The 16,277-nt window shown below is 48.5% G+C and overlaps 2 protein-coding genes across 10 annotated transcripts in view; one reads left to right on the top strand and one right to left on the bottom strand.

Annotated features, from left to right (window-relative positions):
- LOC309718886 (FHF complex subunit HOOK-interacting protein 2B-like) overlaps positions 1-7,092 on the bottom strand; it is a 9,768-nt gene extending 2,676 nt beyond the window's left edge. Inside the window, 12 exon segments of the mRNA XM_082554504.1 lie at positions 1-139; positions 224-377; positions 463-539; positions 3,073-3,184; positions 3,272-3,465; positions 3,656-3,811; positions 3,892-4,011; positions 4,423-4,527; positions 5,053-5,136; positions 5,213-5,298; positions 5,453-5,531; positions 6,609-7,092. The exon segment at positions 1-139 is cut by the window's left edge and continues 22 nt beyond it. Coding sequence (XP_082410630.1) covers positions 1-139; positions 224-377; positions 463-539; positions 3,073-3,184; positions 3,272-3,465; positions 3,656-3,811; positions 3,892-4,011; positions 4,423-4,527; positions 5,053-5,136; positions 5,213-5,298; positions 5,453-5,531; positions 6,609-6,659 — 1,357 coding nt within the window. The 5' untranslated portion in view covers positions 6,660-7,092.
- On the top strand, positions 5,538-16,236 carry LOC309718884 (gelsolin-like). 9 transcript variants are annotated; one of them, XM_082554498.1, is made up of 20 exons: positions 5,538-6,438; positions 7,201-7,297; positions 8,213-8,413; positions 8,598-8,752; positions 9,826-9,990; positions 10,054-10,113; positions 10,195-10,284; positions 10,492-10,581; positions 10,677-10,809; positions 10,994-11,082; positions 11,199-11,327; positions 11,397-11,483; positions 13,950-14,083; positions 14,194-14,284; positions 14,367-14,537; positions 14,825-14,999; positions 15,072-15,193; positions 15,629-15,706; positions 15,785-15,845; positions 16,010-16,236. In XM_082554498.1, exons 3-20 carry the CDS (start codon positions 8,221-8,223, stop codon positions 16,171-16,173), a joined length of 2,187 nt encoding a protein of 728 aa, XP_082410624.1. In that variant the 5' UTR covers positions 5,538-6,438; positions 7,201-7,297; positions 8,213-8,220; the 3' UTR covers positions 16,174-16,236. The 9 variants fall into 9 exon arrangements, with proteins under 9 accessions (XP_082410624.1, XP_082410620.1, XP_082410626.1 ...); XM_082554495.1 differs by lacking the exons at positions 5,538-6,438; positions 7,201-7,297 and adding exons at positions 7,312-7,389; positions 7,468-7,539; XM_082554494.1 differs by lacking the exons at positions 5,538-6,438; positions 7,201-7,297 and adding an exon at positions 7,304-7,539.
- The last annotated feature ends 41 nt before the right edge of the window (positions 16,237-16,277 follow it).

Genomic DNA, 16,277 nt, shown 5'->3' with positions numbered 1-16,277 from the left:
TCTGCCGCTCCTCCTGTGCCGAGGCCGGTGGACTCAGGTAACTCTGAGTGTGCAGGAAACTCAGCACCAGCACGTCCAACACGTCCCTGTGAGGCTTCTGGAGCAGCTCCTCCACCAGACAGAGCGACACCATGCTGATCTGAGGACACACAGTCGTTTCTATGCTTCCCGTCTCTGCACTCTAGCTAGCTGCAGGTGTCAGCTCGAGTGGGCGTGCTCTCACCTGGTCAGAGATGTGGTCGCAGCGGCGCAGCAGCGGCTGAGCGGCGTCGCTCCGCAGCAGGAAGTGGACGAGCTGATCCAGCAGGGATGAGGACTGGACGAGCCTGACAGTGGCACAGAGGACGGAGGTGGAGCCCAGCACCACCTGCTCACACCTAAACACACACAAACACACACCTAAGATCTGATAGGACCCCCACTTCCTGTGAGGAGGATGACGATGGATGATGAAGGACTCACGTGTCCAACAGCTGAGGCTGAAGAAGCTCCACCAACCAGAGCTGATGAACACACACAGCCAACTTCACTGACAACACCTGCAGACACACACACACACAGACACACGCACACACAGAGTGAGGTGTGAGTGGAGATTAGATGGTTTTGTTAGCATTAGTGATAGCTTAGCAGCAGTGTTAGCATTAGCACTATCAAATGTATCTTGATGCAATCACCCAGGCACGGAAACGAGTTGGTTCTGTTCATCTGGCAACAACGTAGCAACAACCACTGATTGATGATCACACACACACACACACACACACACACACACACACCTGTTTATGCTAATGATCATAAACTGAGCTGTTCACCAGTGCTGCTCGTGTCAGCTATTGTGCAGATGTCCTGCTTACGAGGTTGGAGACCTGCAGTCAGCTGATGATGAAACCTTTTCTACGTCCAGATGAACAGAAGCAGCCTTTGGGAACCATCAGCTGTACTACAGCGCTGAGGATCATGACATCATCAGCTTGACGCATCATGGGACCGTGGTTAACACGAGCTGGCGATGGAGCAGACGCAGGTAGAAGCTGTGTTTACTGTGAAAGTTAAATCGAGGACATTGCCCAATATGTGCAAATAAAGAATAGTAAGTCACCCCATCTTCACTGTACACGAGGCATCCCTCAGTTCAAGTCTAGGCCCCTGGTTATTTTCACCCTATGACTTGCTCAGTGTGTGCAAAAATGTAGACAATTATTTATGCTGATGATACGGTAATTGTTACACAAGCCAAACTGCTGATGATGCAGCCCATCAGCTTTCATTGGCATTACATGATTTACAAAAATGGCGGAATGACTCATGTCTGTGCCTTAATATGGTAAATGGTAAATGGCCTGTATTTATATAGCGCTTTACTAGTCCCTAAGGACCCCAAAGCGCTTTACATATCCAGTCATCCACCCATTCACCCATAATGTTAAAAAGACCGTATCAGTGATCTTTAGTAAAACTATAACAACCGTGGCTGCAGTGAAAGTTCGCTTGGGTGCACAAGAACTAATTATTGTTGAGGAATTTAAGTATTTGGGAGTGCTGCTAGACTCAAAATGATCCTTTTAAAGAACACAAACAAAGTAGTGAAAACTGTAAATGTTAACATACAGAACTTTAGACATATCCGCACATCATTAACAGACACAGCAGCGACTACATTGCTGCACTCTATGACACTGGCTCATATTGAATTTATATAGAGAGATATAGATAGAGAGATAGATATATTGAATCATATTGGTAATTTACAAAGTTATACATGGTCTGGCGCCTCCACCAATGAGTGATTTTATTAAAAGTCTAGCAGTGTTGCCTCGACTGACCCGAGCCACTGTGAGAGGGGATTGTGAATCTGCATTTAGACCTTTTCACAGATGCTCTGTCATATCAGGGAGTGAGCTTCTGGAATAGTCTTCCTTTGCTAGCGAGGGAAAGTTTCCCTCCCTGTAAGAGTCACTTAAAGGGCGGCTGAGGGACACAATAACATGTGATCATGGTTAGTAATCATGCTTCATATTGGACGTGAAAAAGAGTTAGTGTATTACAAAAAGGGAAACCACTATTAGTGTAATGTGTGAGTGCAATATCAGCACAGTCAGGGCATGTGCAACACTGTGCAATATAACTGATGTGTTTCCGTTCTCTATACTGTCCTCTGTTGTGCATTCTTGTTGTCATTGTTTGTTCTAATATGATGTGATCACTTTTTTTGTCCTTGTCACATGACCACTAAAAAGTGTCTCTGTATGTTTTTCCTAATGTGTGTGTAACAGCAGCCTGCCAGAGGGTCTGCAGATGGAAATAAGCCCAAGGCTGCAATCTGGCATAATTACATTTGTTAGAATGTTCATTAAAAAAAACAGCGGGCTGCTGTAGCAGCGCGGTGTGAGCGGTCTATCAGCTGGACAGAGGACGTCTCAAAGGACGTGCTGACGGTGCAGGTGAGCTCGCGAACATTTAGCTGTTTACAGCCTTTGACACACGGCGAGGACAACACGGAGAAAGAGCCTGCAGACTGGAAGCATCCTTTGGTCACATGACACTAAAGCTTTCTGCCCACAGACAGTGAGCTGTGTAATGTGAGGCTACAACCCAAAGACCGGCCTCTTCCACAGTCAGCTCACAGTCGGCCCACAGCGAGCCCACGGTCAGCTCACAGCGAGCCCACGGTCAGCTCACAGCGAGCCCACGGTCACGGTCCCTGCCAGGAGAGCGTCACACCTGGAGGACCTGAGACGGTCCAAAGATTGCTCAGGTCATGAGTGTGAGCAGCACGGCGAGTCGTTCGCACCCTGGATGCTGCAGGAGAAATTCATCGCTCTGTTTAGCGGCACGCAGGAAAAACTGAAGAGCTCGTCACAGTCGCACACACCCGAGTGTGAGCTTGAACCTGTTGGATGTGCGCACCTTTGCAGGAGCTCATTTAGACGAGTCTTCCTCCGTATCACCTGTTGGTTTCTCTGTTTACATTTTGCGTGGACAGCATGGCAGCAGCTACCCACAAAGCACTGGCATCCCTGAGCATTATTAGCATTACTAGCAGCTGTGTACCTGTCATGGTAGTATTACCTGTGGTGCCTGTCTCATCAGGTGATCCAGGAAGTCCAGCCAGCAGAAGAAATTGATCATGTGACCCACAGACTGTGAGCTGGGGTCAGTGCTGAGGTGAGAGAACTGAGAGCTGAGGGGAAGAGGAAATGCTGCAGTACACCAGTCTGCATCGTGCACTACTGTGTGTGTGTGTGTGTGTGCGCGTGTGTGTTCTTACCTCCAGGGCGTGTGAGGCCAGCTCTGCAGCTCTGCAGCGTCCTCCATAGGCAGCAGGGAGTAGAGGTCCTGCAGCCTCACAGCCAGCAGCTCTCCCAGCTGGGTGTGAGTGCTCAGCAGCTCCCCTGAGAACCCAGCCTGCAGCCCGCAGAGCAGCAGGAGGCTCTCGTGGGCCTTCAGACACACTGAGGTGCTCTGTGAAGGGACAGTGATGAAGCGCTCCGTCATTAGTGCAACACACAGGGTCGCTGCCGCTGACTGCGATTGGTCAGAGCTCACAGTGCTGCGTGCTGACGTCTCTGCTCGTCAAAACTTTCTGTCATCTTTCATTTTCCAGTTATTCAGACGGCACCTGAATGCACCGCGAGATGTTCGGGTTACTGACCTGGCTCTTAGTGAGACCCAGCAGGGCCCTCAGCAGACAGCTCTCTGATTGGATGGGGCCGCAGGGCAGCGGAGGATCTGTCCCCCGACTGGATGCCTGCATGCTGCTCTCTGATTGGTCAGAGCTCAGTGTACTGCTTACTGGTTGGTCTGGAAGCTGAAAACAAAGATAAAAGTCATGTGATAATGAGCTCACATCACGTGACAGGAAGTGGACCTAAGACCTTCTGAGGTTACCTGTAAGACGTATCTGAGCGTGTGGGGATCCTGCTTCACTCTGGAGCAGACGACCAATAGGAACTGAGCTTCCTCCTTTTCAGTCTGGGAACCAGGAAGCGCACAGAGGCAAATCAGCTTCTATGGGGCGGAGCACATAGTGACATCATCAGCACAGGCAGTGGTAGAGAGAAAGTGAAGAACGGTTAGCTTTATTGGGAAGATTTAAATAAAAATAAGCAGCTTGAGCTTAGCAGCATCAGTGTCCTTAGGTGTCCTCAGGTGTCCAGGCTTCAGGTCTGTCCCCTGCGGGCTGTCCCCCAGGTGGCTGAGAGATAAAACGCTGCCTTGTTTCCTCTGTGCTGTGCTCAGGTGGAGTGTCTCACCTGCCTACGCTCTGACGACCTCACTACACTGTCTGTAACCTAAACTTCCTGCTGTGTGCGTGTCACTGTAAGCTGTGTGAGGACTGACAACACCTGCAGACACACAAAGGACTGACAGGCACAGATGAGCCTCTGCAGTGTGCTGTAGATGTTCCACCTGGTTTACCTGCACAGGTCTGTAGACGTTCACCAGCTGCAGCAGAGGCTTCTGCACCTGAGACAGGAGCTTGGAGAAGAAGAGGAGCACCTGCTGGGACATCCCTGGAGGATACTGAGAGAGGACAGAAGAGTTACAGTGTTAGCTCACAGTTCACCGCGTTTCTGCTCTGAAGCTAAAACTGGATTCAGCACAGAGACCCTCACCTGGAGACAGGTGTTCCTACAGACTGTAAACAAACAATGGCTGCTTCGGACTAAAGCTGCAGTCTTTGTAAAGCAGACTATTCTTGCTGTAAAACCTGATCTCTGAGCTCTAAATCAGGACTTCACCAGCTGATGTCACAATGTCTGCTTCCATTGTTCATATACAGTCTGTGGGTTACACAGGAAAGATCCACCAATCAGAGCTGTGAGCTCCTAACGCTACAAGCCATAAAACCTGACCACGCAGCTCAGTCTCAGTGCCAGGTACTAAAACAGGAAGTAAACAGCGAGCTGGTCCTCTAAGATGGGCACGTTAGCCTTTCAGACAGGAAGTGAACTCATCAACCTGAACATTTATGACTGAAGAGCAGGATCATCATCATCATCCTAGCCTGCAGCTTTCACTGTATCAGTGAGTGTGCAGCACCATTACCTGAGCCTTCCCCAGTGTGCACAGAGTCTCCAACAGCTTGTGCTGCAGCAGGTACTCCATACAGGCTCCTGTGTCCTCCACGGCCTGATCAATACAGACAGGACATTCAATACTCTGATGGATATGCTGATCAATACAGCTCTGAGTCACACTGACGCACCTGCTGCTTCTCCTCGTACACCAGGATGTCCAACATCTGTCTGAGATGCCAGGGGATGTCCGTCTGTCTGACAGGACGACTGTCATCTACACACACACACACACACACACACACACACACACACACACACACACACACACACACACACACACACACACACACACACACACACACAAGAGGAATTCAATTGGCTGGTTGTGTGGCTGTGGTAACAACTAGCTGCAGGTTAAAGAGCCTCACCTGTCGTATCAATATAATAATTGGTGATTGATTTCCAGTGATCGACAAACGAGTCAAACAGCTCCACCGTGGGCTCCCTCTGACAGACAGGTGAGATGTGAGGCGGAGTCAAAATGAGTTTAAGAATACTTAACAGACAGGAAGTCCAAAAAAAGCCACAGAGATGTGGTGTTTAGAAAAACTGTGTCTCAGCTGTTGTCCCCCATTATGGATGGAGATCTCACAGTCCAGGAAGGCTAACCAAGACCTTGGTGGTGTTCCAGGGTAGGACAGCAAAGCCCTGTGTTCCACTTCTTCCATGTACAAGTTGGACACACTGGGTGAAACTGGGGAACCCATGGCACACCCATGTTTCTACCTGGAGCACCTTGTATGTGAAACATGTGGAATGAAGACACAGTTCCAAGAGCAAACACATGTCAGCTGAGACTGAAGAAGTCACCCGGACAAAACGTTTCTCCCACTGAAACGCTACGTCCAGATGAAGACAAATTTTGAGGGGCATTTCTTTACCTGGATCATTAAGCATGCATCAAGCCAGGGAACCAATCAGAGTGCTTCATCAGCCCTGACCTAAACCAGCTGAGTACAGATCCATAAAGCTGATCGGTGCCTTCATGTTCTCTGTACTCACTGGTTGCTTTGCCTTCAAACGGCTTGGTTCCGATCAGAACTTGTTAGCTGATTCAGCCAATTACAAGTGAGCTCCTGTCAGCCCCTCCCACGGCGGCTGACATCACAGCTCTGAGCACAGCAGCTTCTGTTTTGGTTCCAGCAGCTGTAGAACTTCATGTCCTGACCAGGTCACCTGTCTCGATCAGTTCACTAGGTTTATTTATAAAGCTGGTTTTAATTAATTTCAAAAAGCTTTACTGGTATACTCATTAGGTGACAGTGAAGTACAGTAACAGCTGGCACACATACCTGTCTGTCCTGTCTCTACCTGTGCGAGTTCCTGAGCCCTGACACAAACCCATCTCCAGCAGGTAAACACCTGGAGTACTCTGAAGCTAACGTTAGCACCTGTTAGCTTCTGTGTTTACGTTTCGGTGACAGCAGATTGGTCAGGGTCAGCAGTGACAAACAGCTCATCCGAGTGACTAACTTTGTCCAACTTTTCACGGAGCTAACAGCAGCTAACTAACTGCTAACTCACCGTCTCCAGCGCGTGCAGCAGCATGCTCGTGAACCTGCCGAACGTCTCCATTTTCCCGCCTAAACCGAGCGACCCCAGCCGACCGTCAGCCCGATTATTCCCGTTTATTCCCGGTTTTCTGCGACATGTCGACCAGCTGTGCTAACAGCTGAGCGCTCCGTGTCAAACGGAAACCTCCACGTAAACACATCCGATCGGAACTTTCACAATAAGACAACGTCAACGTAACGTATGCTGAGATTTCAGAATAAGCGCTTCAATAATAGTTAAAAACAATCAATTCGAGAGTCGTCGGCTTTAATTAGTTTTAGTAATCAAATTAATTCTAAAAAGTTCAGCATTAAAGTCAGTGTTAGAAAGCATGATGACCTGCCTCTATCAGTCAGACAGTCTGACGTGAACTTTCAGTTAAATACGAAATTTTAAGGAATCACTGATTATTGTGTGAACCGCAGCATCGTAAATAAAATATGTTTAGTTATAAATAAAGTTTTTGAGTAGTTTGAATTCCGATTTCGTCACAGGTCACATGTGGATCAACCAGAGACACGCTTCTAATGCATTCTGTTCATTTCTGTATGAAAACATGTAGAAATATGCAGAAGACTAAAACAACCTAATTGCACCTGGAGCCGCACGGACAGCATCAGAGGGACGCTCAGCTGGTCTGAGCATTTGCATCGTCACAGGTGAGGTGAGGGAGGGGCTTCCTAGGTAAAAGGCGCTGCAGTCCCGCCCTCTTCTGTCAGAGACTCAGGTGGAGCTCAGTGAGAACGTCCAGGTGAGTTCCTCTGTTTCAGGTAAGTTTCTGTGACATCATTTCGAGCCTGTCATCAAGGTGATGTTTGTTTTTCCGCAGAAGCTCTTCATCCTCCTCGTCATCCTCATCTTTCCTTTCCACAGTCAGTCTTGCTTCTCAGTAACTGCTCAGGTGTGTTTCCTCTGTGTTACCTGTGATCAGTGAGGAGGCATTCGCTGTCTGTCGGGTTTTCCTCTTCCTGCTTTTAAACTTCTTGATTTCAAATGTTTAAATATAGAAAACCTTCACTTACTGTTTCTGTGAATGCCACAGAGGTGACACACACACACACACCATGCTAAAACATGCATGTCAAAACCAACTGTGTGTGTTGATGCAACCTGAACAGGTTGAAACTTGATAGATGTTTTCATACAGCCTCAGGGTTGGATGACCTGTGAGCTGTCAGGTGTGTTAGCTCATGTTTGCAGGTGTGTCAGAATTGGCACAGGTGTGAAAAAGGAAGTGCACACAATGAACCAGCTACTGCAAGAGGAACACAACGCTGTTAATACGACACACACACACACACACCTGTGCTATGGGAGCTGCAGTGAAATTCATCATCCAACAGCTCTGAGCTTTACGTGTGTTTTCGATTTTGATTGGGCTACAGCACGCACCTGTTTGTTGTCCTGTGACTGATTTTAATGTTTTCATGACTTAGGGTTAGCCAGAGTAAGTAAATCTGATATTGTGGGTGGGGATTACATACACGCCACTGGTTAATGCTTCTGCCACGCCCCTTTCAGTGAAACATTTTCAGGTTGGACTGTTTTCTTTTCTGTGGCTCCGCCCCTTGTAGGTGACATCATGGTATCCCATTCAGAGTTTGAGCGTGCAGGGAAGGAGGCGGGGCTTCAGGTGTGGCGGGTGGAGAACATGGAGCTGGTTCCTGTTCCTGAGAGCCTGTATGGCCGGTTCTACATCGGCGATGCGTACCTGATCCTGAAGAGCACGAGCAACCGCAGCAGTGCCTTGCAGTACGACCTGCACTACTGGCAGGGTACTGCAGTATTTCACGTACTGATACTACTGCCACTAATACTGCTGGAGAACATGTCGTAGTGACAGTCGAAATAAATGCAAACGGGAAGTGGTGTAGCACTGTGACTCGTGATACTGCAGTACTTGGTGGTGGTTGCAGCTGACCAGCTGTTCTGCTCTCTGATTGGCCGACTGTCTCACAGGTTCAGCGTGTTCTCAGGATGAGAGCGGAGCAGCGGCTATTCTCACTGTTCAGATGGACGACTTCCTGCAGGGGGCGCCGGTCCAGTACCGCGAAGTACAGGGCTACGAGTCTGGTACCTTCACCGGGTACTTCAAATCTGGTCTCACATACATGGTAACTACAACACAAGTACTACTATTACTACTAGTAGTGCAACGATATTGAACCGTTCGATACAGTGCTTTCAGTTCGGTACGCATGTATCGAACAATACAAAATCTTTAATTTATTTTATCAACTTTCCTTCTGACGATGCTGTCTGTGTTGAGCGCTCAGTGGATCTGCGCTAGACAGTGCAGCCTAGGCGGAGTAGTCGAACGCAGATTCACTGAGTGCAGGGCAAGCTAGCGAGACAGAAGTTAAGCTCGTTGCAACATGGCAAATTGAACCTCCCCCACCCTCATTCAGATCTGGCGTTTGGAACTATTTTGGTTTTCATGTGACGTATGACCCTGAAGGTAAGCGCGTCATGGACTAAAGAAAACAGTATGTTGGATGTGCCACGCAATGCTCAATTACATGGGTGGGAACTAGTGCGTTAGCGCAGTTAGCTCGTTAACGTGTTGGCCGTCTAGCCCCACGCACGGGGCGATCCGCGGTAGCTCTTTAACGGAGATTTGCGTGTTGTGGCGTTAACGTCATTTCAGATTTACGCTGACAGCACTAGTGGGAACACAACGAATATGACTGCACATTTACTCCGACAGCATCCTAGTGCAAAGACAAGTGGAAGCAGACAAAAACAACAAGCACGCATGCTACAAACTTTACCCGAGTCATTTAGACAGCCGTTAGCACAGGATTCTCCTTATGGGGACCTGATATGTTTAATATGCTGCTGAGAATATAGCCCAGAAGAAGCGTATAGTAGAGCTTTTATTTTGGAAAGAGCCATTTCTCTGTAATGAACTCTCTTTTCCAAACATGAGTGATTTCTCCATCAGATTTATTATTTTATTACTTTGTTGTTTCAGCAACATAAAATTTAAAAACTGAACGTTTGAGTTAAAATATATATTTATAATTTTAATAAATGACAAATTAAAAAGGCATGAACATTTTTTTTGCATCGAACCGTGAATTTTGTGTATCGTTGCACCCCTAATTACTATGTGTACTTATGCTGATTCTGTGCTCATTAATGAGCTCATTCTAAATGACATCACTTCCTGCCTGTCTGGATACAGAAAGGGGGCGTGGCCTCAGGGTTCAAGCACGTGGTGACCAGTGATGTTGGTGATGTTAAGCGACTGCTGCATGTCAGAGGTCGGCGCGCTGTCAGGGCGACGGAGGTTCCTGTCAGTTGGGACAGCTTCAACCAGTCAGATAGCTTCATTCTGGACCTGGGACAGGTGAGGCAGGGGCGGGACAGGTGAGAGAGGGTGGTACAGCTGTAAACCTGTTTTTCTCTACAGGAAATTATTCAGTGGTCTGGTTCCCACAGCAACCACTTTGAGAAGCTGAAGGCAACCATGGTGAGTACTGACATCACCTAATTACGTCATCATTTTATGATGTCACAAAGCAGAATACCTGATTAATTAAATCTTCGACAGGTGTCTAAGGGTATCCGTGACAATGAGAGGTGTGGGCGGGCTGAGCTCCAGGTCTGCGATGAAGGGGCGGAGCCAGAGAAGATGGTAGAGGTATGCAAATCGTGTGTAATGATTTCATCACAGACTCCTTAGCAGTACAGAAACGCACCACAGCTCAGTTCCTCTGGCGTCCAGCAGAAGCAGCAGTGAGGCACAATAGGCACATTTACAGCCTGATACAGAAACCGTTCTGCTGTTTAAGCTGCAGTGCATGATGGGACGTTCAGCTGACCTTTCACTGCTCTCTGTTGTGTTCAGGTTCTCGGGGAGAAGCCGGAGCTTTCCGAGTCTCAGGCTGACGACACCGAGACAGATGCTTCCAACAGGAAAGCGGCTCGTCTCTACAAGGTAACAAACTCTGGTGTTTCTCACCTGGATCGTCATCCAATCAGCTCTCCGTGGCTGCCCATGATGTCTGAAGATTTACACGTGACTCGTCTCAGGTGTCGAATGCAGGCGGAGACCTGGAGGTCACTGTGGTGGCCGAGGAGAGCCCGTTCTCCCAGAATACTTTGGTGTCCAGCGAGTGTTTCATTCTTGACAACGGAGCCAACGGACACATCTTCATCTGGAAAGGTGAGCACAACGGGTGTGAAACCAGCAAGACCCATCTGACAGGCCGGGAACTGGTCATGGAGAGGGAGCACTCGTTTTTCCACCTGTGAATAAACTGAACGTCCGGAGGTCGCCTGTCTGGATGAGCCTGAACAGAATGTAACACCTGCTGGTCCAAATTAACGGCGTGCGTGCGTGTATGCAGGTAAAGATGCAAACTCGGAGGAGCGTCACGCTGTCCTGAACACCGCAGAGTCGTTCATCTCAAAGATGAACTACCCCAGTTTCACACGGGTAGAGACAGACACACACACACACACACACACACACTTACAGTCTCACCTGAGATGAGCTGCATCAGGAAACAGGTGATCCGATTTTCCTGTCCTACCTGTGTTCCCGCCCCCCAGGTCCAGGTCCTTCCTGAGCACGGGGAGGGGCCGCTCTTCAAACAGTTCTTTAAGGACTGGAGGGGCCCCAGTGACACGGTCGGCATGGGAACCGCCTACGTGTCCAATAAGATTGCAAAGATGGAAAAGGTAAGCCAATCAGCTTCCAGGACTAAACTGTGCCGAGCCAGACCAAAGCTGACTCCTGTGATTGGACAGGTGCCGTTTGATGCATCTACGCTCCACCAATCAGAAGGCATGGCGGCGCAGTATGGCATGGTCGACTGCGGGGACGGAGAAAAACAGGTGAGAACACCTGAATGTCGGCAGCTCAGGTACACGGTCACCTGACAAGCATGATGTTACTCAGGGCAGGTTTTCAGCCCTGAGTAACATCTGCAGGTTTCAGCTCAACAACGACAAGCTGAGAGGCTCCTGACTGACGAAACCCGGGGCAGTAAAGCTCCAGCGTGTGACTGACCTCACTGTAAGGCTGGCTCACCTGCAGCTGACCGATCCACCCGCCCACCTCTGTCACCTGTGTGTGCAGGCACACGTCGCTGCTGCAGAAGAAAGGACTCTCAGAAAATCGGCGACCATCTACCGCTTCATAACGCCTTTCTGACTCTTCGCTGTGTTCTGTTTGTATTTAATCGAGCTGATACCGGGGAGAAGCAAAGACCACCTCGTAAAGCATAACATGTGATGTTGCAGAGCTCTGTGTGTGCTGAGCAATGATGCATGAGCAGGCTTTTGGTGCTTATTCTCTGGACTGACGCTGAACAAGCAGAAACCTGTAACGTGCCCTGCTCACCAGCACGGTTTGAAGTACCCGAAAGGCTGGTTCTGCTCAGCTGGACGTTTTCAGTGGGAGAAAATAATCCTCCCCCTCCCCCTCCTTCAGTGTCAGCTGACTGCAGGTTTCAACATTATAAACGGGACATCTGCACAATGACTGAAACTAGCACCAATGACTAACAATGGTGAGGTCAGTTTATGATCATTAAAGGGTGCATTTTTTAAGGGCCTACCAGGTGTTAATGTGCAGACTGTCATGACCACTGGTCACAGACAGTAAGGTAGAAACCTGCAGTCAGCTGAGACTGAAGGAGTCACCTGATGATGATGATGATGATGATGATGATGATGATGAAACGTTTCTCGCACTGAAAACGTCCAGATGAGCAGAACCAGCCTGTTTCCTTACCTGGATGACTGAGCGCCCATCAACAGGGTTTGAAGTACAGTACAAAGTAACTGTCACGCCTCCCTGACAGCCACATTATGACAGAACTAGCACTAATATTACTGAAGAACAAACGTATCAGGCTGTAAACATGCAGGATTGAGCCAAAGCGATGATCACCAGCAGCTACCATCATTGGTTGTTTCATTCATTTAAATATCCTCCACCAAATCTGTGCACTGAAAGGTGAAACAAATGCATGTGAAACTGTCCACACACAGTTGTGCCTCTTTTGGTGGTTTTCCCCTCACACTGGTCGACCTTCAGATTGTGTCACAGCAGGTTTTCTTTCAAGCTGGAGAGATATGATCCAAAGTGCACATTTCACATAGCGAGACCTCATTTGCAAATTTCAAATGTCATAAAACCTCAAAGATGACGAAGACTGCAGATGATGCGTTCACCTGTAGTGTCTCCTGTTTTGTAACTGAGAGGTCTGTTAAGGGTTCAATATTGAGGAAGGGTACAAGAGGTGATCGAAGAATAACCACACTGATCCGGCCGGGTGAAGTCAAACGATTTTAATGAATACACGCGTCTGTGAAAATATGGCACTTGTGACGTTCACACAGCTTCACAGCGAAGTGCCTTGAGGGCACTATTTGGAAAAAACTGAACCGAATGGAAATGTGGCCGTTTTTCTTCCTCCAGTCGTACTCGTACTCCAGCAGACTAACCGAGCTGAAAGCTTGAACGCCACATCATCCCTCCTGTCTGATGGAAAACCGTCTCCATTGGTGCCAGGAGAGTTAGCAGCTGTGTTCACAGGTGTGCTGATAAAACATTTGCATGTAAGTCAGACACACTAGATTATCACCCGGCTGCACTCATTACTGTCTACACCAGGGGTGTCAAACTCAAATACACAGTGGGCCAAAATTCAAAACTGGAACAAAGTCGCGGGCTAACGTTAATATTTTTTGAAATATATTTGTTCCTCCAGATATAAGAATGAATCTTATGGACTCAAACATGTTTTGCTGAAAGACTGAATATGGAACAAGCAAAGCTTAATACTAAAATATATAGATAAGCTGTGTAATACCAGTAGGGCCGGCTCTAATAGTAATTTGGTATGGCTTCGCGGGCCAAATGTAAATAGGCTGCGGGCCAAATTTTGCCCGCGGGCCAGAGTTTGACACCTGTGATCTACACAGAAAGGACTCAGGACCTTCCTGTCACTGAGCAGGACGAAGCCAAAACATAAGAGTTCGTCACACGCAGCAAAAACAGGCTGGTGTCAGCCTTGGTCACATGAAGCACTCTGATTGGCTCGTTAAATTTTGAATGTTCATGTGTAACAGAGGCAGGTTACACGCGCCTCTGTTTGGATTGGACATGTGTTTCTCAGGATCTCGATACAAACTCAAACATGTAAGTCAGTGACTTCACTTACACGAGGTGATATTTTAATTGTTTTCCAGCTTTTGGGTTTTTGATTTTAAAAAGCAATCTCCTTTTGAAAGCTGTGACGTCCGTGGCCGCAGAGCCGCCAGGCTTTACAAACAAGTCCGTCTCTGTCGTAGATTTGGAGGGTCGAAGGCTCGGAGAAGGTTCCCGTGGACTCGGCGTCCTACGGTCAGTTCTATGGAGGAGACAGTTATATCATCCTGTATCGCTACCAGCACAGCGACCGAAGCGGTCAGATCATCTACATGTGGTGAGGCGCTGCATGCGTGCTGGGATCCTCGGTCATGTCTCTCCACAGCAGGGTGCCATCTAGTGCTGGAAAACTTGCTTCTAATGTAGATGTTTTTATTCCCTCTATAGGCAGGGAGCGGAGTCTACCCAGGACGAGGTTGCGGCATCGGCCTTCTTGGCTGTTGAGGTGGATGATGAGCTGGAAGGAAGTGCTGTCCAGGTAAACCAGCTGGGAACGCTGAGCCCAGTCTGTTAACCCAACCCACTGAGCAGGAAAGGCTCTTACTCTTACCTGTGTGCAGGTGCGGGTCATTCAAGGAAAAGAGCCCGCCCACCTCATGAGTCTGTTTGGCGACAAACCACTGGTGGTGTACAAGGGCGGGACTTCTAGAGAGAACGGCCAATCGGAAGCTGCAGACACTCGCCTGTTCCAGATAAGAGCCAATCCAGCAGGAAACACCAGAACTGTGGAGGTGAGGCGAGAACTGGAGCCCAGTGAAGACGGGTTCTTTCCTTTTAGAGTTTTAGTCCAGAAAATCAAAGTTCCTTTGGTTCAAAGAACGTCCCAGACTTCTGGTTGATAGACTTTGAGTCCAGAGAACTCTGAGGGCTCAGCATTTGAGTCCAGAACTTTAGTTTTAGCTCAGGAATATTTTGGTCCAAAAGGTTTTGGTTCAGATCTTCACGCCTTGCGACTGTCACGTCGTCTGAGCCTGCATTGGTTAGTCCAGGTGGAGCCTGACTCCTCTGCTCTTGTCAGGTGGAGCCGTCGTCCTCCCGTCTGAACTCCAACGATGTTTTCCTCCTGGTTTTGCCCTCTGGATCCTGGATGTGGAAAGGCAGTAGAAGCAACCCAGACGAACTGAAGGGAGCCGAGCAGCTGGCTGAGATCCTGCATGTGACCCCCACCCTTCTGGACGAGGGGGAGGAGCAAGGTGGGGAGGACAGGTGAAATATTTACCAATGTGCACATACTAGAACCATAAACTGACCATCCGCGGTTACAGATGGATTCTGGGATACGCTGGGGGGGCAGCAGGACTACTGTCGGTCTGCTCGGCTGAAGAACCAGATGGAAGCTCATCCTCCCCGGCTGTTTGCCTGCTCCAACAAGACTGGAAATTTCAAGGTCTGTCAGTTCGTCACATGATTGGTTCTCCAGGAGCAAGGCCAACGTCACCATCATCGTTTACTACAAAGTTCTAGCAAAGCCAGTTTCATTTATACAAGATTAATCGGTCAACAATCAGCTCGATAGTTTCAGTTTCCACCTGAAGCTGAAACTAACTTCTAAATCCAGAGACACCTGGAGGCTAGACTTTATTATATCCTCTTTCAATTCAGTTTTAATTACAGTGCACAAAATCACAACAATAGTCTCCTAAATACACTTTAGACTGTAAAGTAAAGACAATAAAACAGAAAAGCAGAGGGCCGGCCGTCTGCTGTCACTGGCTGGGGGTGAGGGGAGGAGTGCGGGACAAAGACGCGCTGTGGAAGAGGCTGAATGTTGGTGACCAGGCTCGGTGCTAAACAAATCTTCACAGGTGAATCTGTGTTTCAGGTAGATGAAGTTCCAGGTGAGCTGACGCAGGATGATCTCGCTCCTGATGATGTCATGATCTTGGATACCTGGGACCAGGTGGGCGTCTCCTTCTGTTCATACAGTTAAAGATGTCTGCATCTCTTCGGTGTCCTCACGTCCTGCGTCCTGCTGCAGGTGTTCGTTTGGATTGGAAACGAAGCTCAGGAGGAGGAGAAGACTCGGGCAGTGACATCAGGTGAGACCGACAGGAGGCTAAAGTGGGCGTTACCTGGCCGTGTGTCCGATGTCCTCTGCTCTGAACTCGTCTAATATCTCGAAGGATCGGTTCAGTTGTAATTTAAAGTCTAAACTCGTAACTTTTGAGGCGTTTGAAATTAAAAAAAAAAAATTTCCCTGCAGCTGAGCGCTACATCGAGAGTGACCCAGCCAATCGTGACCCTCGAACCCCCATTGTGACGGTGAAGCAGGGATTCGAACCGCCAACCTTCACCGGCTGGTTTCTGGGCTGGGAGTACGAATACTGGTCCATTAGCCCACTCCAGCGCCATCTCCAGGCCCTGTGACCTCACTTCCTGTTTACCATTGACCTTTGAGCTGTCTGCATGAATAAAAGCTTTTTATCGACATGCACGTCTCTGTGTGTGATGAGCAGGTAGACGGTGTATTA

Source organism: Aulonocara stuartgranti, assembly GCF_965226115.1.
Source record: "Aulonocara stuartgranti genome assembly, chromosome: 12".
In the NCBI taxonomy this organism is placed as follows: Eukaryota; Metazoa; Chordata; class Actinopteri; order Cichliformes; family Cichlidae; genus Aulonocara; species Aulonocara stuartgranti.
The sequence above is the reverse complement of the archived record's forward strand: the minus strand, read 5'-3'. Positions and strand labels throughout refer to the sequence as shown.